Source organism: Empidonax traillii, unplaced genomic scaffold, assembly GCF_003031625.1.
Source record: "Empidonax traillii isolate 1590-97213 ecotype Southwest subspecies unplaced genomic scaffold, ASM303162v1 scaffold646:size549819, whole genome shotgun sequence".
NCBI lineage: Eukaryota > Metazoa > Chordata > Aves > Passeriformes > Tyrannidae > Empidonax > Empidonax traillii.
The window spans coordinates 386,715-410,558 of NW_020955839.1; the positions used below are offsets into that span (position 1 = coordinate 386,715).

The 23,844-nt window shown below is 33.8% G+C and overlaps 1 protein-coding gene across 4 annotated transcripts in view; it reads left to right on the forward strand.

Moving 5' to 3' along the window:
* EML5 (EMAP like 5) overlaps positions 1-23,844 on the forward strand; it is a 116,853-nt gene that overhangs the window by 29,103 nt on the left and 63,906 nt on the right. For all 4 annotated transcript variants that reach the window (XM_027899137.1, XM_027899138.1, XM_027899139.1 and 1 more), the window contains exons 3-12: positions 2,732-2,830; positions 3,402-3,470; positions 5,379-5,564; positions 12,737-12,872; positions 15,615-15,816; positions 16,847-16,984; positions 17,733-17,989; positions 19,742-19,954; positions 21,614-21,781; positions 23,585-23,691. In XM_027899137.1, coding sequence (XP_027754938.1) covers positions 2,732-2,830; positions 3,402-3,470; positions 5,379-5,564; positions 12,737-12,872; positions 15,615-15,816; positions 16,847-16,984; positions 17,733-17,989; positions 19,742-19,954; positions 21,614-21,781; positions 23,585-23,691 — 1,575 coding nt within the window. The remainder of the gene's footprint in view (positions 1-2,731; positions 2,831-3,401; positions 3,471-5,378; positions 5,565-12,736; positions 12,873-15,614; positions 15,817-16,846; positions 16,985-17,732; positions 17,990-19,741; positions 19,955-21,613; positions 21,782-23,584; positions 23,692-23,844) is intronic.

Genomic DNA, 23,844 nt, shown 5'->3' on the forward strand with positions numbered 1-23,844 from the left:
ACACACTGGTGGCTCTCCACGTTTTGGTTTCTGTTCAGACTCATTTGTCCTGGATCTAAGAGTGAAGAAAAATGTTTTATTGGATTATAATTTTTTTACTTTAGAACATTTTCCGAGTAGTGAATTGGTTCTCAGATCTGCTACCTGTAATGGAGACTGTTTTTACCAGATCCAGAGGCTTTCTTGACTGACGTATTAGAAATGGAAAATACACATTAGGTAGCAGCTGAAGAAGTATTAACTGTGAAAATCCTTTCTGCAGTTGTGCTTTCCTGGTCTATGAAACACTTTCCCTCCCACTCAGCCTTGCAATGCAGTACTCAGATTTAGCTGTATTCTCAGTTCCTTTTGCTTGCTAAAAAGGTCAGTATCTGTTAGCAAGCGAGGATGTGTTGTAGAGATCAGTTTTTATTCCTTTTTAAGAGAATGGAGCTCTATTGAACACAAACAGAGGAAAGCCTACCGATAATTTCTATCTGTTAAAACATGCTGTAATTGCTGTAGGGAATTTTCAAGCTTGTTGGAATGATCTACATATTTTATCATTTAGGTTTCTCATTGTTTAGAAAGCCAGTTTCTAGATTCAGCTTTTTAGAACATCATTTCTACTTCACTGTGATATATTTTCTCATCTGTGTAAACTCATGTGACTTCCTCACTTGAACAACCATAATAATTTAAGGTCAAGATGTATCAAATTAGGATTGAAGTCCCCTAATTTTTTTTTGAATGCAGTTAGATACCCCCTGTGCTGGAGAGTTATGAATTTAGATCTGTGATTTGTTCTAGGAGTACCCAGTACTGATTCTTGTTTCTAAAGTCATAAATGGCCAGAATTTAGTCTGCTTTGCTCAGCATTTCCATATGATCACCTTTTTTGTTGCATTTGTTAGAATTTTGCGGTCTTCAAGGAAAGCCGGATACAGTTTTTTCAATAATAGGATTATTGTCACGATGCTGGACATCTCCAGTCACTGGAAAGGAATATGTGGATTGAAGTGAGCTCAAGCCCTCTTCAAAGTTTATTTTATTAATTGTTAATTTTTTATATTTCATATTGGGCTGTGCCCCACACAGTCTTCTCACCCTCACTGATCTGGCACAGGAGGGCATTATTTATTCTTTCTTGTTCTTTGTTAATCAGGGAAACCTGATGATTCACTAGTGCTGCTGTGTTATCTAAACCCAAGGTTACCCTTTAGTCTCAATGGTGTTGAGAGTACAACTCACTTTATGATACTTTATTCTCCAAGTTTGCTGGTTTTTTTGCTCTTCTCTGAGCTCTACTCGAGTGTGGGTGTTCTCATTAGAAACAAGATTTTCTAAGTTTTAGGAGAACCAAGAACATTCCCTTTTCAAGAAATTGGTGCCTGGAAAGGCTTCACCCACATTTTTATGATAGGCATGCAGTAATTGTAAAACTAGTCTGATTTATACACCTCATCCTGGTCTACAATTGAACTATTTGAAATCATAGCTGGAATTGAAACTGATGTTCCCTCCAACAATGTTTTCAAAGATGGAATAGAAAGGTCAGACTTTGCAGTATCAATAAATAAGAAGCATGGATACAAATTGTATTTAACTTGTTTATTTTTCTTCTCATAATCTTGATTTTTTTCAGATAGTAAAGAAATTTCATTATTGTGAATAGGTTCCTGTCTTTGGGGTTTGCTTTTGCTTTTACAAACTCACTTTGATAATCTACATAGAATTTGAAACTAAATTTGTCTTTCATGTGAGTAGATATTAACTGCTGAACAGTGAAAAAACTTTGTCTTAAAGATTTGTAAAACTTTGATTTATCAACATTGAGGTATCAGTTCATGCATAAACTGAACAAAAATACTCAATTTTCTTTAAAACCAAACTCAAAATCACTCAGCTTCTTTTTATTCAATATTATTAGTCTCTTGGTTGAGAATTTCTATAGGAAAAATAACATTTTGACTGGTTAACAGATATAATAAAAGTGTTGGCTAATATAGTCAATGATTTGTGTCAAGAAATCTGTTCAAGGTGTGTTCACAGTGAAGACAAGACAGGCTGCAGAGTATAGGAAGATCTCAAACTTTTATTTTTCTATATTTTCTTGGAACTATATTTTTGTCCTTCTTGGTTTTACAGTTTAACTGGTTTCAAACTCTTCCTGAGTATTAAAGTCTTCATGAAATTGTATGTTTGGGGTCTTGTTGGATTCTGTTTTGAGAAAAGATGCAGAAATGGTCACCTATACATGTCTGGAAAAATCAAGCAAAAGACTTTTAAAGCTTTTAAGTGTTTATAATATTTTGTTTGTTTCCAAGAAGATTGAAGAAAATATTCTTTCTTTGTATCTCTTAAACTTGTAATATAAATCCTTAAATTCTGCAAGTTATAGGCAATTAAACACATATAGATTCATTAACTTCAGTGATTATTCCTTTTTTAACAAATATCTCCTGACTGCTCCTTGCCATGTGTGCTATATATAATTATGTATATTAAACATTATAAATCACAAATACATTGTTATCTGAGAAGATCTTTATGATCATGATGTTGTAAGTGAAAAGATGCATCTATGGAAGCTTTTGCTCAAGATGTAGCTTATGTTTTCTTCTGTATCAAAATGTAGGTATTGCTTCTAACTTCAATATGTTAGGAAGTTTTTATCATTCTTTCAAAAACATGATTCTATCTTTCATTAATATATTGAGTTATTTGTTTGTTTACTTTGGACATTTTTTAGCGTTTGGTCTCAGTTGGTTTGGATTCAAAAAATACAGTTTGTGTATGGGACTGGAGAAAAGGAAAATTGTTATCAATGGCTCCTGGTCATACAGACAGAGTAAGTATAACTAAAGGATCTGAGTGCCAATGTAATGTTAATTTGTTAAACCACGTCTGTGTACAATTACTAGAGCTATGTCTGAACACAAATCATTTTCTATTTTAGAAATTGAATTTACATAAAGTTTGGATATGTATTAAGATGTGTGAAGATATTTAAGATACATGCATTTGTTTCTAAAATAAAATGCGTAACTCAGCATTTGTTTGTGTATGGTTTGTTGAGACTGTAAGCATGGCGGGGAGATGTAGAATTAATACGCTTTCTAGACCCTAAGTCCCATATGGGAAATCAAAATGCAAATAATTGCTTAAATTTTATAGTCTGTAAATGAACCTTAATGTTGTTTTATCATTTGTTTTAATTATTCTAGGGGGAAAAAAACCAGAAATCACACAAATTATACATTGCAATTTCAGTATTGAAAGAGAGGATAAAAAAGTCATTCCAATAAATCCATTTAAAGCATTTCAGACTCTCTGTTAATTTGCTATAAGTTTTTACTGTTTTAACTGTCCCATGCTAGAAAGGCCATCTCTGCTGATATCCTTGGTATTTTTTTATGCAGATATTTGATATTTCTTGGGATTTATACCAGCCAAACAAGCTCGTCAGCTGTGGTGTAAAACACATCAAGGTAATGAGATAAATGGTAATTTATAAAATATTTAAGCTGCAGTAGTATATACTCTATAAAATATATAAAAATAGGATCTAAAAGGAATATATGATGAAAATATGGAAAGTCCTCTGTATAAATAATATTACTTTTTAGGAATGGCAATCATGGATCACGCCTGACTACATTAGACATTTTATGAGATTTATGTAGTGGAAAACAGACCCTCTCTGCTCAAAAGAGTTTGTGCCCTGACAGAAGGAAAGCAGTAGACATGAAACAGTTGTCCGTAGCACTGTATGTCATGATTGTAATATAATTTAAAATTTAGATTGTCTGAAACAATCCCAAGTAGCATAAGACAGGATGCACATGTTTAAGCTGAGTCCAGGTACTCAAGTTTCTGATTCTTGAACAGTGAAGGAATTATTGCACTACAGAGGGGAGATGAGCTGAAAAACCTTTGCTTACCGTTTGAGAGAGTATGGAGAGTAAGTGGAAAAGAAAGGAAAATTCTTGATCTTTCTTTTAATTCTTTTCCCAGCTGTTACTTGTACCTTTATCATTTGGGGCACTCTGTACCTGTTACAGGATTCATGATTTGGACAGTTCATGTCTTTTTCAAAGATGGTTTGTTTGATCCATGTACCAAGTACTGTGCAGAAAAATCTTTTTCACATTTAACTCTGGAAGCAGGTTTACCAATGCTTGACTGCCATGAAATATGGTTCTTACAAAAAGTCTCTGCTCTCTTCCAAGCAGTGTCTTCTATTTTACAACATAACAGCCATAGATGGCAGCTTGAAAGTCCTGTATTTCTCTTTTGTGTAGGTTCCCATGGTGCGGAAAATGTGTTGCTTTTTATACAATGAACTTTTAGATTTATATTTATTAATGGTTTATTGGAAAAAGTCTTCAAGGTGTTGCCTAGATTGCATAGGTCAGATTTGGCAGAGTGTTTAGCATATCAGTTACAGATTTCCATGAGCTCTGATCAGAATTTTTAAATGATTATTAATAACGGAGTGACTTGCTGTGAAATACAGTTTCATAAACGTGTATACAGAAAACACACTGAGACAGCATAAGAAGAACTTGTCAGCAGTGATGAAATAAATGCTTTTATGTTCTCTACTGTATTACTTCAGCAGCTTCTTGATTTTTCCCATGCTCATTTACATGTTTGGACAGGAGAGTTGGAAATGAATATGCAAGTGTTTCTTGTTTGCTACAAGTGTATCTACTGTGTGTATCAGGATATTTGGTTGGCAAGTACTGTGCTCTGACAAGAGACTTTGCACGTCTTTAGTTTAGGTGTCATTAATACATGTTGGGTCACCTAGGAGGAAATTCACCTTCATGTGATTGCTGTAATCATGTGCTAATGCTTTATTAGAAGGTTCCTAAAAATCTCCCCCTTAGATGGCTGCTTTGTGTGATCAGGGGTTCTGATGAGAGTAGATAAGTCTCTAATAAAACCAGCTGTTTTCAAACAGAGCAAATAGCAGCTTTATCAGAAATCTACATGCTTAGATGACATATTTAAATGTCTAAAGTACAAAATGCAGCATAAAGTACAAATGCAGCATTTACAATGTGGAAGACTTACACCAAAGAAAGATAATTCTATTAGGAAACGCTTTTTAAAAATGACTTAAAATACAACTAACTCACTAATTATTATTTCAAAGAATATTAGATTGATTTAATACCTCAAAATTCCTTCCCAACTAGCCTGCTCTGCTGCTTTTATGGAAACATAAAGTTGGTTAATAGCATAAAAAGTTGTTAAACAACTGCAGAACTAAAGCATGGAAAAGGCTATGAATGATCATGATCAAGCAAGGTACTTCTCTTTCAGAGGTACGTATTGAATTATAGGATATTAGCAAAATACCTATCTTTCTAAATCACTTTATGTTACAGTTCTGGAGTTTGTGTGGCAATTCATTGACACCAAAACGTGGTGTTTTTGGCAAAACCGGTGATCTCCAGACTATATTGTGCCTCGCCTGTGCAAGGGATGAAGTGACGTATTCTGGTGCATTGAATGGAGATATCTACGTATGGAAAGGAATCAACCTCGTAAGGACAATACAAGGAGCACATGCTGTAAGTATATCTCTTTAAATTAATACAAAATGTTAAGTAGATTTCTGCTGAGCTGGGAAGGGCCATGCAGGGTCATCTTGTCCGTGTTCATAAACAGTTTCAATGATAGAGACTCAGTATGTCTTGTTTGAATGGTTTTTAGAACAGTATACAGCTTTGAAAAGTGAAGACATCTCAATGAACGTTAAATAACATTTTTCGAAAGTGCTTGGTAACATTTTAATTAAAATGTTTAATGCAACTATTATAATTTGGTTATAATTTGGTTATATAAGTTTTAATTATCTTTTCCATATTATTTCAAAACATATAGTTTTGAGATTAAAATAGGCAGCAAAGAAACCACTTAGTGTGTTGCAGTCTGATTTGTGGATGCCAAACTATGAGAGTCCTCATTTCCTCTCCTGGTAGTAATTTGGTAATATAATGCAAAATTTGACTTCAATTTTATTTAAGTATCACCTTAAAAACAATGCCAATTTGTTTTACCCTATGAGGTGTGAAACTGCTAAGCTCACTTTATAAAGCTATATGATTTTCTGGTTGAATGTTAATTTTTGTTTTGGAAAGCGCTATACTTTCTAGCTAATATTTGAAATTCCATTTTTAGCAATTTAAAATAGTGTGAAAGTACAAGCTTATGAGTTCCAATATTGCAGCTTCAAACTTTTAGGTAAAAATCAATAACAGTTAAGTATTCTTGCGTCTAAGAATGTGTTTGTTTTAACTGGCAGTGTTGGACTGGGTGGGATGATGTTTGTAACTGATGTATAAGATTAATTTTTTATGATTTAATCAGGTAGAAAGGAGGGGAGTAAGGGATGAGTGATATGTGTGTGGGGGAGAGGTTACAGTCAGTTGTAGAGGAGGCTCTTGGTTTACCAGAGATTTAGAAACATCATTCAGGATGGTAGCAGCTTGTTGAATGAGCTAATAATTTAAAAGAGGCTGCACTGGTTATTCAGACAGTCGTACAATGACAGTGTACCTGACTATGAACAAAAATAAAGCTATGAAGAACATATGTGTGCAAAACATATCTCAGACTATCTTTTGAATTTAAGATTTCTTTATGTACATATAAGTGTATGGGTATATATATATAAACACATAAACACACACACATACAAGCATACTGTCCTGTATGCATCTACAGAAATATTAAATATATTCAAGAAGCCACAAATTATTAATCAGGAAGCATGAAAGGATATTTTAGTCTTCAAATATTCCTTGATTCTTACTCTATAACTTCTTGTTTTAGTCTTCATATTTACTGTTGAGTAGTGTTCTGTTCTATTCTATATTTTCCTATGAAGATGTGGACATAGCATATGCAGACCTGAATTCCCAGAAGAAAAGGTACGCTTTGTCTCCTATCCAAAACTGATGCCAAAATATTCTCTCATCCTGTTTGGTGCTGTAGGAGACAGCTGTCCTGCATATGAACATATTTGTTATTTGTAGTATTTAAAATTGCAGCAGTTTATTTCTCGAAATAATGCAGTGCTTTTCAGCTGTTTCAGTGTGAAATGACACAACTGGCAAATGTAGGATGATGAGAGCTTGTTGCTCCACTACCTTATGTGCTGTGTCAGTTCTTAGTTGACCACAAGATCAAACTTGAAGTGCTGTGTTCCTTATCTTCTTTAGCGTCAGTGGATGGAGCTCAGGTGACCTTGGAGTAGGTCTCATCTAGCCTTCTATTTTGGGCTCTGTCCTGTAAGCTCAATGGCATTGTACTTTGCAGTACTGAAAATTAAGTAGGGACACCAGTCCATGTCTTTGAAGTTCATTTTTACAAGAGATTAGAGTCAGTAATAAAATGTTACCTTAAAAGATAATATTGACAGATCATTATAATCACAACATATAGCAACTTGAAATGAGAGTGCCTCTTCAACCGTACTAAATTATTATCATGATATTTTATGGTTATTTTGTATCTAATTTTATCAATTATGTCCTTTTGAAAGAAAATGCAAGTGTAAATAACAGCATTTGTGATGCACATATGTTGCTAAAGGGACAGTGTGAACATAGTAGGGAACTGATATAAATTTCTGTTCAGTATGATAGTGTTGGAATTGTTGTCCTTGCATGCCTGTTTATCTTCCTGCATCATTACTCCTCAACAGGCTTGAAGTAAACTGTAAATTTTTTGAAGGAAGACATGTCTCATTATTTACATAAATACCATGTATTCCTCTCTTGCAGCATAAACAGTAGATATCTGAAATGCTGGAAAGCACTTTCTAAAACACATTTGTTATATGGAGATATAGTCCATCTCCACAGTTATTGAGTTATTATTAAGGCTGCATTAATATAGAAAACATTCTTTTTGAAGGTTGGCTATCTTTGTTACAATTACCCAAGCTAAAAAGATATTTTTAATGTCTTTTTAAGAATAATTCAATGTGAAAAATAAAACATGATGTCCTAGTGTAAGCAACCAAGGAAACACGTAGCAACTTTAACACTAACAAGCAAAATAAGAATTCTTAATTAAGCCAGTTTATCTGTCTTCTGTCACAGCAATACTGAAAAGTGTAAAGAGAGGAAAGTAGAATTTCCTGCAGTTCCCTGTCTGAGTTTGAGTAGAAACAAAAGGTTGAAAGCAAATAGGTTGGCATGACTGGAGAAATAGAAAAGGATTGGAGAGTTCACTTAATATAGAAGTAGGAATGAAAAGTAGGAAAATATGGAAAGGAGCAGGGCTTGGGAGTAAAGGCACACAGTTTATGTGCAGGGAACAATGGATAGCAATGGGAAACTCCAACTCTAGATTTGCTGATGCCTTGTAAGTAATAATACTAATAATGAAAGTTTTAAAAGGGAGAAAGAAAACAACAACATGAAAGCATGTGTAAACTCATTGGAGATGGTAATACTCCAGGAGGTTAATACTCCAGGAAAGTTAATATATACCTTGAATAACTAAAAAAACCTAAAAACACTTTTATTAGATGTCTCATTTTTGTACCAGTGCAAAGAACAGCTTATAGACTCTTCTACTTATTTTATCATCTCACTTGTTCTAAATTCAAGGCAGTCCATGCATATAGGTGTTACTCGGATATTAAAACAAAATTGTGTGCTTATTTAAAAACCCTGTATGTTTTAAAGATTCTTGTATGATATGCCCCTGCCTTGAATAGTAAATGTACATAAGATGCTTTTTCAACAGATGAATAATTAATTTTGAGATAGTCTTTCAGAGGTACACATTAAAGTTGTGCGGATTGATGTCAGAAACTGAGGTTAAATAACAAGCTTGAGGTTAAATAACAGGCAGTCTGTTAAAACTATTGCACGCCTATGTCAGTTGGCTGGATACTAATTAAATATAGATGGAAACAATATAATGAACTTAAATGAATGGCTTTAAGCTGGTATCATGTACCAACACATGCAGTGTTTCTCCTACTGCTTAGAACAGTTATTGTTTGAAACATAACTGTCCACTTATTTTAGCCAAAGAGAGGTGTGTAGGCAACTGTTTTAAATTGTTGTGGTACTATGCGCATTTTTAAATTGTTTCATGGGTGATTTGTTAGGTAGGAAGACTAAAAGGTAGCATCTCTCCACTGTAAACTTACTGACACAAATGCTTGCAATCCATTTCCTTACTATGCAGTATATATTGGGAAAGACAGTGTCTCAAAGTGCCCAACATATGTGCTGCTGTACATGCTTTACAAACATCTATGTCCTGTATTGTATCTGGGAGTAAAAAGGAGGCATTGGAGTTCTCTTTGAACGGGTATAATGTCTCTGTTCTCCATGTTGCTCAGTAGTATTCAGTTGCTTCTGAAGTTTCCTTACGATCTTTCAAGCTTGGTCCTAATTATAGTTAACTGCAGTCATGTGTTTTAGGAATTGCATAGTCACGGTTAGTGAGGTGGCTTTTATACAAACAACTACATTTAGATAAATTAGCACTTGATTTTTGTCCAGGGGGAGCAAAATAGTTGTGGCAGCAATAGATAACTGAAAATTCTCTCAGTATTGGAAACTTCTTGGATTCAAGCAGTGGCAAAATATTCATGCAGTAGAGACCATTCGTGTCAAGTTTTCTTGTAGTTTTCCAGCTTTCAACTATAATTTCTGGTAGATCTGGGCATTTATTTCTTTATTTGCTCTCAGTCCACTTTTTTTTTTTTTTTTTTTTTTCCAAATTTGAAGGAGAACACAGATGTGATACCAGCTGGTTATGTTGGAAAAACAGGAAATATTCAGCATTCTGAGAAAACTGCTGATCAATTTGAGATATTATTTCCAGAATTTCAAAGTTCATTAAGAAGTGTAATGAAAATTTATAAAGGAAGAATGCAGTCTGTATATCAAGCTTCATAGCTTTTCAGATGGAAGACTTTGATCTACACCTTTTATTTTGATTCAGGTGCACAGTCTTTGTGGCTCACATTCAATCAGATCTAAAAAAGTCAGTGCGATTGTTCGTCTCTCATTACTGCTAGAAGGCTTTTGACCATCAAAAATCACATTATGTTAATGAAAATTTCAGGCTAAAGGATTGAGAGAAGCATGAAGACTCCAAAGTTGATTTGTATTAACAATCTTGACAGTTTCTGAAAGGAAGGATTTAGGGGAGGAACTGACAGACCAAGCTACCCCAGTAAAGGATCTGTCTTTTCCCCATGAAGTGTGAGCCTAACAACTATATGAAGAATAGCAAAGCTTAGCTTTTTCCATTAAAAACTTACAGTCTCCATTAATAAGGGGCCTTTTTAATAGTTTTCATCTAGTTCTCTTACTCCAGTGGCACAGAGACTGAAATGAGAGCGTCCTATTGCATTTCAAGAGATTGAGCAAGCACAACATCTGCCAAATCTCCTTGACAACCAGTATGTCCTTTTCAAGATAAGGATATTCTGTGAAATGGAAAACAGATTAATGCTGGATCCACTTGATCTTATCTTCAGAATATTCAGCCAGCTTCCCACATCACCAAATGTCTGATTATTTTTTTAATACTGACTAATTAAATAATGGATTTTGGAAAGAGTTAATTAGAGAAAAGAAAATAATTGTATTATCAGGGTTGCATTCCAAAAAGAGCCTTTAAAAGATTTAAACTTGGGCAGAATTCAGTATATGGTAAAAAATGAGCCAAAATTGCTCTAGCCTTTTATTTGTTCCATGGCACTAAAATCGTAAAGGTTGGAAAAGGCCTCCCAAGATCATCAAGTCCAACTGTTAACCCAGCACTGCTGTGTTCACCCTATCCTCAAGTGCCATATCCACGTGTTTTATGAACATTTTCAGGGAAGATCACTCTAGCACTTCCCTGGGCAGCCTGTTCCAATGCTTGGCAACCTTTTCAGTGAAGAAATTTTTACTAGTATCCAACTGAAACCTCCCCTGGTGCAACTTGAGGCCATTTCCTCTTATGCTATCACCCCACACCTTGCTACAATCTCTTTTCAGGTAGAGAGTAATAAGGTCTCCCCTGAACCTTCTTTTCTCCAGGCTCAACGCCCCATTTCCCTCAGCTTCTCCTCATAAGACCTGTTCTCACAATATTAAAGGTTAATGCAGTAAAACAGATAGACACACATGGAGAGAAACAAATACAGTTTGTGTTGTATTCTTGAAAATCTCTAGGCTCCTAAAGAAACAGAAAGAGGATTTTCAGGACATTAGAGATAATGGGAGTTAACCTTCTAATCTGCTTATGACTTAAAAATTCCACTACATTTCTCTTTAGGCACATACTACTCCTGAAAACATTGCCTGTCAAAAGAGTCACTTTCCTGAGGATGGATGTGACATGTCAAAAGTTTTGAGTTCTGTCACCATAGTCTTTCAGTTTTGATTGTCACTTGACATTCTAGTAATGGTAGGTGTTTTTTTTGTGAAGACCTAGAGATTTCTTTTTCCTCAACTTGAAAAATTATATCCTTGTTACCTGATGTTAGAGAAGCAAACACAGTCCATAATTCATCATGACTAGTCCATTGTGATATTTTTCTTAGTTGTAATTTAAGAAGAAAAACGTGCTGATAGGAGAGAATAATAATGAGTACCTTGGAATTCCCATAAGTCACAACACTGTACCCTGATTTGTTCTGTGAGTGTACAGCCTTGTTTTCGCCCAAAAGCCATCTCTCCTTTGCAAATTTCTTTCATCTTTAGGGTTAATGTGTGTCATTACTGTAAAATTCAGACCCCTAACCAATGAAACTATTTGAACTTTACATTTCCTTCTTTACAAAACTGACATTTCAGGACAATATTATAGCTGATATATGTATATTATTTGCTGTTCTATCTCTTTTTGGACAGGACTTTGAGACAAATTTTTTCTTTCATTGTTTCCAATGCTTTCTTGTTTACTTTTGTCATAGCTGAATGTTAAATACTTTGAATAAATATAGAGCAAATTTTTTTACTTCTCATAGGCTTATCAGCTAAAGTTGCCCTTTCAGTAACTTTGCTTACTGAAATGTGTGAGCTACTTCTGAACATGAGATTAGTAATTAAAAAATACCCAACAGTGTGTGTGCTATTTAGATATGTATCATATTAAATCAAATATAGTGGCTATGTGGCTACAGTATCTTTATTTTAATATTACATATATTATCCTTGCCTCTATTATCCTGCAGAAAACATGAATCAAGGGAGTTAAAGAAAATAATAGGTTTTGTTTCCTATTGTTCACCTTTAAAATAAGAGCTTATTACCAATGGTGTAGAGTTATCACTGTTTTTCTTATGTTTTGTTTCTAAGCTTAAGTTTTGAAACAATCTTCATTGGCTTAATATTTAAAAAAATCCCAGATGTTTTTTTTTGCCTTACTCTGCTTTATAGAAACTGAGTAATAGCAATAAAGGCCCTAAACCAAGACTAACATAGATCACAGGAAATCTTCATGCTGACATTTATTAGGGTTGGACCAGGTCCTAAGACAAGAGGATATGAAACTGAGTTCTTTCTAGGGATAAGAAGCAGCATCACTATGATGATGATTATCAGGATGAAATCATTCTTGCAATAATTGTCTTATTCTTTGTCACTAAATATGAATTCTGCTTGTTGTGAGTTTTTTTCCATTTCTGACTCTCTCATATTTAAAGCTTTTTTAGTTGCATACTGGTTTCTCTAATCTGTGTATATTGTTAAAAATAACTTTCTTCTCTCTTTAGGCAGGAATTTTCAGCATGAATGCATGTGAAGAGGGTTTTGCCACTGGTGGCAGGGATGGCTGTGTTCGCTTATGGGACTTAAATTTTAAACCAATTACTGTGATTGATCTCAGGGAAACAGACCAGGGATATAAAGGTAAGTGGAAGTTTATTACTTTCAATACACCAACAAGGTAGGGAATTTATCAGTGTTTTGAACAACAAAAGACTTGAAAAACCAAAAATGTTGTTTAGTGTATGTTACTGTAAACTATTTGCTAGAAATAGAATAGATCATGCCCACTAATATGAAGGTCACAAAGTTACTGTGTAAGATATGATCAAGATTTAACTTTTCATGCACGTTGTTTCTAGAGGACAGCATCTTTTAACAAGGAACAGTAATGCTTAAAGAGAACTTGGAAGAGACAATGAGATCTACAATGTAAAACAGTAGAGTCCAAAAATTGCATTGCTAGTTATTCAAATTTTTATTAAAACTATTTGGAAGTTATTTACAGTTTTGCAGTATTTAGAACACTGCTTACATAGAGCACTGCTTACATATGCCTATGACTTCAGTTACAATTTGTCATGCTAAATTTTTACATGGAGTGTTCCAGATATTGTTGCTGTAATGATTTAGGAAAAGAATACAAACGTATGCTGAAGCATTAATGTCATTTACAATATTGCTTTTGTTGGCATTTGGTCTTCTTTGCCCCCAGTCACTTTGTTATTTTCTAATGTCTTGCCAAGAATCTGAAAATGTGGTAGAATGTCTGATGGCAATTGGATACTCAGGGTCAATAATAACAAGTTAAATCTTTGTATGCTGTAATTGACTTGGCATTCCCACCAAGATTGTGAAGTATTGCAACAAGATGCAATACATTCCATTTTAAATATGCAGTAGAGAGGCTCTGTTTTAAATTTGAATTTACTCAGCTGCTGTTTCTCGGCTCTGCTGCATGTAAGTGGAAGCTGTGTTTCATTTACCATTTCCTTCTTTAAAACTTGGTCTCCACTCCAGATAGTCTCCTTTACTTTTGATGTAACAAAACTTTGCCATGAACTCTTTTCCCTTGTCAAATACCCATGACAGAGGTAATAGATTTTTTAAACACTTATCTTTAATAAAATCCCCTTCACTCTTTTTTTCCTTCTTGTGTACTTTTGGGGATTGCCTTTATGACTTGTCCTTTTACTTGTTTTCTTAACTGCATTTTTTTGCTGCTCCTATACCTTGACACTTGGCAATTTCTCTTGTAAACATAAGATCTGTATCCTTGTGAATGGCTAGCAGCAATTAGTTGACTCTAGACTTATTGTCCAAGTAGTCATATTGTATTTCAAAATGTCTCCCTCCAGCACTAGAAGTTCCAAATTACTAAAACAAGTGTCTTAATCATCCTTTATCAAAGATTTTGGTTGGTCATTTCTTTATTTTTTAATCAATGTAGAGAGATTAGCCATATAATGTCTAAATTATAGGCAATGAATGGCAAGGTGGTTATATTCACCAGAGCAATCAACAGATCAAATCTGTAAAGCAAAACAGATGCGGGGAGGGGGGAGGGGGCGGGCAGAGTAGAACAATATATATGCATTTTGAGGGGTGTTTGAGGGGTGTTAGCTCTAGTCTGGTTCAGCAGACTGAAAAACGCATTGCAGCTGGAATGCACTGAGTGCACTCCTGGAGTTCATTGTTCTGTTTCATGTGGACAGAGTCTTATTTGTGCATTTGAAGGCTATCTTGTAATGCAAAGCGTGTTAAGTAGCCACGATCAGGATCTTTGCTTTGAGAGCTAGCTTTGTCAGTATTAACACATCTGTGCAGATGCACCACACTGGCCTACTAACCCACCATTCACTGTTTGTGAGTCTTTCCGTTTCTTTCCACTGTAAATTTAGTAACATAAGGCTTTTCTTTTCCTTCTACATAATTAAAAATATTTTTCAAAAACACATCAATCTGGACCGTTGCAACATTCCTTTCTTTTATCTGATATATATAATTTTGTCTCATATATTAATCCAGAGTAGCTTTTCAAAGATATTCTTGAGCTGCTCTCCACAAAGTCAGTGTTTAGGCAAACTAAGTCAGGCATTGCTGCCATCTGGTTATGAACATTTCAAACTGGCAAAATTGAGTTACATTATCAGAATGTAATAAGTGCAGCCTGTTTTGAAAGGTGCATGTTACTAAAATCAGGCACCCAAGACTGGGTTCTCAGTGTAACTGTCTTAACTTCCATTTTATTATTCCTGGCATTATCTGCAAACAACAACTGTGTTACTTCCACTATAAGCCTAAAAGCTAATTCAGTTGTTAGAAATGCTTGTTAAATTCCATCATAAAGCCTTTTCAACTCTCTAAATATTGTTTCAATTTGACTTATTATTATTTTTTGTTTAGTTGGAAAAAATACTTTCATATACTATTAAGGTGTTACAAAGAATTGGGCTCTTTAACTTTCTTACATATAATTCTTGTTCCACTGATGTTTTTGTCACTTAAATAATTTGGGTTCACCTAGTTAGTGCTAAGGTCCATGGTTTGATCAGAAACTGTAATTTATATTCTCTGCTAACTTTGTTGAAACTTAGAGACGTTAAATGCATAATTTCAGCTGCAAATGTCAGTACTATATTTTTCCTTTATTGAAATAAGGCTCATATTTTATTTTAGAAATTTCTTAATACTAAGTTTGAAAAGTTTATGTTCTGAGTGCAAGTATGTGTTATATGGAATAGATAAAAGGAGTGAATGGAGGAATAAGAGAAGGTATATGGATATTTCTTGACATTTCCTTGCTTTTATGTTTTGTTATGTGCTACTTTACCTTTGTTTCTCAAATTCGGAGGATGTGTCTTTCAGCAACAATCTTTTCTACAGGTCTATCTGTAAGAAGTGTTTGCTGGAGAGGAGACCATATACTTGTCGGGACACAAGACAGTGAAATTTTTGAAATTGTGGTGCATGAGCGTAATAAGCCTTTCCTGATAATGCAGGGGCACTGTGAAGGAGAGCTGTGGGCTTTGGCTGTCCATCCTACAAAACCCCTGGCAATGACTGGAAGCGATGATCGATCAGTCAGGTTAAGTCTTGTTTGTTTGTTTAACCGCGTGCAGTTTTATAGGAACAAATGATTTTGTGGATAACCTAATTAAAATGTATGCATTTTGAAGGTATTAATGTGTGGCACTGAAGTGCTCCTACAGTTTGGGGATGCATGAAATGAGTACCAGTAATAAAATATAGTGGAGGTATATATTTCCCCAAAAAAACACGTACTAAATTTGAAAAAATTTCATTTAGACTAATATTGAGCACTCAGAGACAAGTATCCTGTAAGTGTTCCCTTTCCAGGAGCTACATTAAGCATTCATATGTTACAATGAAAAAATTGTAATAAAAACTTATATATTTTACTTTTTCACATGCTGCAAATTAACTTTTAGTTTGGGAATTTCATCAAACTTAATGCATGTTTTGTAAACAGAATATAAATGCTCGGAAAACCCACTAAATTAATCCCTTTTACAAGTTCTGGTTTTTTTTGGTCAAAAACACCTTTTCTTTCTTATAAATATCTTAAGTGTAACATGGTTAAGAGAATCAGTAGTTCAGTTATTAATATTGAAATAATACTCTAAAATTCCTGGTATGTTGTAAATGATAAATGTTGTAATTACTAGTTATAGGGAGTTATTAGTAATGCCTTGTTAGTAGAAAAGGTTATTTATATTGATCAAAGTCTTTATAATTGTTATTTAATATTCTTGGCTAAAATGATTAACAAAATGGTAGAATTTTCACAGGAGTGGTCTAAAAGTATATCTTGTCATATGTTATCATTTTTTATTTTTTAAAAAATCAAATAATGATAATCTACCTCTGCATTTTCTCATTAGATATTTTCTCATCTTTTAAAATATGAGACTGTTACTTTCTCTGTACAATATTTTGTCTAGGACAAAATCTTTTATCCTAGATTTTCCTTGTGGAAAATTATTTTAAAATAGGATACGGCCATGTCCAACATTCTTCAGAAGTTGTGGACTTCATCTTACCTATAACAAAGCTGCAAACCCCTTTTTACATTTGAAATAATTACTGTATTTTAGAATTTGGAGTTTAATAGATCATGCTCTGATTGCCCGGTGCAACATGGAGGAACCCATTCGCTGTGCCGCAGTCAGTACTGATGGAATCCATCTTGCTCTGGGTATGAAGGATGGCTCTTTCACTGTGCTCCGAGTCAGGTATGGTACAAAATCAAAAGCAGATACATTATTAACTCCTTCAAGCAGGTTATCTAATTGCTTTTATAGATTGTATGTATACTGACACTGTAGTGACCATACATGTGGTCACTTATATTTTTGTTTCATATTATGGAATGTGCTCAGATTTTCTTAAGTGTGCTACGTATGTTCAGGTTGTTCTGTAACAACCCGTTTGCAAAAAGTATATTGGTCTATTTGCAGAGAGTGGCAAGGTTCTAGGGAATGTTTTACTTTAGGTTTTAGCTTTATTAATTATTCTTAAATTACTAAGAAATAAATTTTCATTAATTCCTAAATTGTTTCCCTGTGTTGGAAGTCCACTGTCAGCACATCATACCTATAAAACCAGTGTTGACTTGTTGCTGAGATCCCACAGTTTTAAAGGGAAAATGAGATCTGTCTCATGTCAGTGAAGTTTTCTTCCCTGAGTGAATAAAGATCTGGTAACCTACCTGATGAGGTTTTCTTGTGGACCCAGTTTGAACAGTTCCTTCTTTTGTGCTCTCCCTCAGCCCAGTGCAGCACCTTCTTGTGTCACTGTTCCCTTCTCTTTTTTTTGACCATGAAGCCCTAACCAACTCTAAACCCAGCAATTTTGTGTTTGCACATGGGATAATTAAGTTCACTTCATAACTTCACAATCTTGTCCATTTTTTAAAACTGGGAACTTGACAGTGTGCTAAGGCTCTTCTATGCTTATGACATGCTTTCTTTCATACTACAGAGATATGACTGAGGTTGTTCATATCAAAGACAGGAAAGAAGCTATTCATGAACTCAAATATTCTCCAGATGGGAATTTCCTAGCTGTCGGTTCCAATGACAGCTCTGTGGATATATATGGTGTTGTTCAACGATACAAGAAGGTTGGGGAATGTATTGGATCTTTAAGCTTCATCACCCATATGGATTGGTCTTCAGACAGTAAATACTTACAGACCAATGATGGCAATGGAAAGAGACTTTTTTACAGAATGCCAAGTAAGATTCTGAGTTGTCTTTATGATATTTGCTACTTATTACAGAAATAATGTATAGTATTTTTGTAAAAACAACCAAATGTAAATCCTGGTTCAAAGCATGTTGTTATAGTGAAAGTTTTTTGTAAGTTTGTATAAATATTTGCTATATTTGAATAAGTACAGCATTTTTATGGCAAAGTTACTTAAATATTTCTATCCTTATGTGTTTACTGTCCTTTATAATGCATCTGTTCGTACCAGAGATGTTGGCTTATACTTTGTTTTATTTCTCAGGAATAAATCTTTGCTCTCACTTTTTTAGAAGGAGAAAAATGCAACATTCAAATTCAGTTTTGCAATATCTTAATAGCTTTGTACTTGTGGAGCTTGGTTATTACATGAATTACCACTTAATTGCACTGTGGGTTTTTTTTAAATGTGTGGAAAAATCAGTATATTGCAGCTCAGGAGAGTCATTCAGTTTTCCTGAACTATGTTTGCAGCAGAACTGAGGAATTTAACTTATAAGAGCTTTTACGCTGAGAAACTTTGTGATAGCCACATTATTGTAAGTGTTTTCAAGATAACACTCTTGAAAACTTGACTGAACGATCCCTTACTGTGGAAATAATTTCCATCAAGACAGTTCTCTCTGTAGACAACATATGCACATATTACAATATTTTAAAGCTTCAAGTTTAAGTAATCCTGATTGGAATATACCAAGGGCATTATTTATCACAAGGCTTGACTTCTTTCTTCTGTCTATTGTATACACTCTTTACATAATGATATTTTCCCCACTCATCATATTTTTTTGTAATTATGTATTATCATCACCACTTTTTACATTTTCCCTTAAATCTTGTACAATATTTATTCTTTGCACTGTACATTATTCACAGGTCCATGCAGCTTTTTGTGACTCTTTTTGCTGAAGCATCTCATTAATTTTGATTCTGTGTACTGAATGAAGATACATAAGAAAAGATAGTAAGAAATTAATTAGATAGTAACAAATACACACAGGAGAAGCAATCTGAAGTTATATAGGCAGCTTTCAGCCTGGAGATTTTTATCTGTTAGAATGTGGTATTTTGCAACTTTCTTTATGAAAAAAGTTTAGCAAAGTCAGTGGAACTAGAGGAATGCTCTAATATTTCAAAATAATATTCAGATTGTGTAACACTTGAAATTCCACTGTAAGTGAGTAAAGGAACTTGCACTTTCCTATTTATTAAATGTGCCTTTGGTCTGTCTCAGTTCATCAGCTCTTGTGTGAAACTTTGTGGGATTGGATCAATGTCATTGCTAATAGAGCTGGTGGTGAAACTGATGTAACAAGGATCCAAACAACATTGGTATTTTCAGTAATTTACAGTGGCCAAGTCTAAATGAGTTTTTCATTTTTTTTTCTCAAAGTAATTGAGGTTTCTAGAATCATTCAGAAACAGAATTTTTCTGAACTTTATATTAAAATTACTACCTGTATTTTTTGATAAACATTTTAAAAATAACACAGCCTCAAGAGATACCAAGAAATTGTAAAAGCTGTAAAGTACCAAAGGCATGATCTTCTCTTAAGTAGTCTTGAGAAGCCTTACTATTGATACTTTTGGTCATAATAAGGAATATTAGGTCAGGACAGTGTCAGAAGTCCATTTTTATTGTGTCTCACTTGGATTTGATTTCTAAAGAATTTTTTAAATGTTACAGTCTTTAAAATTGCATAAGTGAACATTTAAAAATTACCCTTTATTTTTTTTCTTAGGTGGAAAAGAAGTAACAAACAAGGAGGAATTAAAAGGCATTCAGTGGGCATCATGGACCTGTGTTTCTGGTGTAGAAGTTAATGGAATCTGGCCCAAATATTCAGATATAAATGATATAAATTCTGTGGATGCAAATTTTATTGGGCAAGTTATGGTTACAGCTGATGATTATGGAATAGTAAAGCTCTTTCGATACCCATGTCTAAGAAAAGGTAGTACCCTTAAGTTCAATTATAAAAGTATTTTTGAATTTTGGTTATTCAAGAAAAATAGAAGAAAATTAGAAGACTGTATTAGAAGGTTTTGAAATGTATTAGAAGGTTTTGAAAATTATATAAATGGCTAATATTTTTAATGGAAGTTTAGTTAGAGCTCAGAGGTAGAGAACAATAATTAGCTGGTGTATTGAGAACTGTAATATTAACAGTATTTTATTTGCATTTTGAATAGGATAGTCAGAAGCTTTATTTATCTTTTATTTTGTAAAATAGTTCTCTTTTTCTTTGTTAGAATTTTGTGAGGTGACTCAATATCTACTCTTTTATGAGATACATATCTTTATGTATTTCACCTTGTCATCAAGTTGTTTTCTTCCTTCTCTGGGTGTGTAATAGAGATTTGGGCTAGGAACTAGGAAAAAATAAGTTTACTAAATTATTGGAGATAATAAATAAGTGACTAGCGTATTGGTCCTGTAGTCAGGGTGTTCTACGGTATGTTATTTGAAATTTTAAAGGTTTTCCAGTAGCTTTTTCAAAATTTTCCAACAAGAAAGGACAAATCTTGTTAAGTTTTTCAAACTGAGGCCTAAGGCGAGAGATGTAATTTTCAAGTTTACTCTTCAGGACTGAGTGAACAGAGGAGATATGTGTATCTTTTTAGACAAGAAAGGCTTCATTGTTTCAGAGCTGTGTGAAAAACTCCATTCTAGACACCATTCATTGGATTACCTTGTGTACCAATAAAAACCTTTTCACTTTAAACATAATCTGGAAATGAAATATTTTTTAATATCACCTTTTACAAGAAGAGTGGAAAAAAATATGGGGGGATATCAGTCTTTAAAAACAAATAAACAGAAAACCAACCAAAAAACAACACCCAAAACATTTCTTTAAGTACATATTGCTTGAAGACATGTCTTAAGACCCATCCATGCAGTTGCAGCCAGAAATGAACATGAATGGTGTCTAGATTGGAATCCTTCAAGCAACTCTGAAACAATGAAGCCTTTCTTGTCTAAAAAGATATCTGTATAATAGAGTGCTGTTAGGAACTTCATTTTAGTAATTGATCCAATGATTGTGTTGTAATTATGTAGCAGTTGGTAAAAACATTAACTTGATGTAGCTATACTACTACTACTAGTTCTACTACTGCTAAAAATGGGAGCATATGAATTGCTAGAAGCGCTTAGCACTCAACTTGCACAGTGAGAACCGGTGCTACAAGCACATACATGGGGATGTTTTCACAGACCTAAATATACATGATTTAAATAACCGTATATTTTCAATGTAGAAATAATAATTGTCAAAATCTCAGTTTGTAAAAAAAAAAAAAAATTAGTACAATACAATTTTAAAAATATTTAAATCTCATGCAGAACCATCAAATCTCTTTTCTTCCTAAATTTTACTTTCTTAAAATATTTTATTTTGAAACCCAAATTTAAAAATTTATCTTAAAGACTGATTAAAATTTGTGAATACTGCAAAAAGTTGCTGCTATTAATTAAAGTATTAGTACTAATTAGAATATATTTATTAAACCACTACTTTTTATAAGGGTTCCTTAATGTGATTTCCTGAGGTGCTTCTGAAACATTTATTCCGCAAATATCGAAAAAGTTTTTTTAATTTTTGTTCTAGGAGCAAAATTTAAAAAGTATCTCGGTCATTCTGCTCACGTGACCAATGTCAGATGGTCCCATGATCACCAGTGGGTTGTTTCCATTGGGGGAGCTGATCACTCTGTCTTTCAGTGGAAGTTTGTACCTGACCGGAAGTTGAAGGATTCTCTTCATATAGCACCCCAAGGTAAGCAACTTATAAAAAAAAAAAAAAAACACCAGCAAAAGGGTGGAAGGAGGGGAGGCTAAAAGAGAAGTAAAAGTCTTCTGTGCAAGTATCAAAATAAATATTCAGAATTGTCAGTCTGCACAAAGTTGTTGTTCTTTAAACTTTGCAGCTGCCTGAAATACCTGATGAAGTTGCCTAATGCTTGCCAGTACCCAACATGTTCAGGCTAGCAAGAGTGTGAAAAACCTCTTCACTGCTGTGTTTCCTGTGCAAAGGAAAACTTTAAAGGTTCAGACCATAGATACAGATTTATGAATTCTATACATAGCATCCTTTACTAAATTGACAACAATTGGATACCTGGATGTCACTGAAAAAATAGACTTTTATACTCTTTTAATTCAAATTTTGAAGTATTTTGATGATGATTTAAGCATTATAGCTGATTATTTAATTTTAGCGTTTTTTAAAGCAGAATACAGATATTTAATGTTTGGGAAAAAATTAAGATCATGTTTTCACTAGTGACTAATACAACAATTATTCTCATGACTGAGTTTCCTAAAATAAACAATTAACTGAGTGCCTCCCCTGGAAATTCCTAAAGGAATTTAGAGAGAAGAGAAATAAGTATATAGAGTTACAATGAAATAGGCTGTTTCACCATTTAATTGCTAAGATCAGATGAATATGTATCAGGGTGGACCCAGCAAACAGGTAAATGAATACCAATTTTGGGCTGAACTTGTCAGTGACAAATGCAGAAAGAAACAATAGTTCTTTTTATCTCCTTGACAAAGCCTTCAAAAAGTCTTTAACTGCTTTTGTTCTTCATGGTATGAACTCTTTTTCAGCTAATTATTTCCCATGACCTAAATTTCTCTATTAACTGCTGCTTCTCAGGATAAAATTTCTACATGTTACTGGATTCCCTGTTCCTGGATATATAGCCTTCCTTCTGCCTATCTGACAGTATGTGTAACATACATCTGCTTTGTCACATGATTGATAATTGTCCTGTTAGTGGTTTTCCTAACTCTGTAATCTTCTGCCTTTATTGGTAGCAATATTGGTTTTCTCTAAATCACTGGTGAAAATGTTAGGTATTAGAGGTCCAAAGATAGCTCTTAATTGCATTATTCTATAAAGAGTCCTTACTAAGTGGTGATTATTTTGGGAATTAATTTTAAAACCTGTAAATTTCATTTATGTTCTAGACTGTCTATATGTCTGGTTTCTTAATCAAAAATTGCAGAACATTCAATCAAAGGTTGCAGAAAGTTCAAAATAGATTATCATTTGTCAACCATTACGTTCTTCTCAGTTTCTGGAATAAAACTCTCTGCTACAAGATATAATCTGGCTTTCCCTACATGTAAAAGTTTAAATTACTATCCTTTTTCTCAACAGTCACAAAAAATGTTGCCACTTTCTCCCCATATTTAATTTTCTTCCCCACTTATCTACCTAAAGAATTTCTACTCACATCAATCGCTCACTTAACCATAAGTTTCTCTTTGGAACCCCTCTCTTGGTACTTTTCTGCAAGTCTTGCTTCATTCTCTTCTTCTTTCCTTTTTTTTCTTAACATTAATGCTGATGAAATAATTTTAATGAAATCTAACTTACTCCTATATCCCCAAAAATTATCATACTTACAAGTTGTCTCATTTCTAATGTAGCAGCAGAATTGGTCCTGTCATCCTGTCAATTATTAGCAGTTTATGTTGTAGGTAATAAATGCATTGACTATCAAAGCAGAAGCATTAAGGTTTGTGCTTTTTGTTGCCTAATTTTCTATTTCTGTTTTCTTGGTGACAGAGAGTCTGGTTGACTCTAATAGTGATGAATCAGATTCAGATCAGTCTGATGTTCCAGAGCTGGACTCTGAAATTGAGCAAGAGACACAGATCACCTATCGTCGACAGGTAAAGGTTTTGGTTTCAATGGCAGTTGGAATATTTTCCAGGGTTTAAGTTAGTCTTTCATGAAGACTATTGAAATCTGAAAACTGGTAAGAATGAGAGCTGCATGGGAACTGACCAAAAGCTTTAGAATTGTTATTACCTGATGCATTCAAA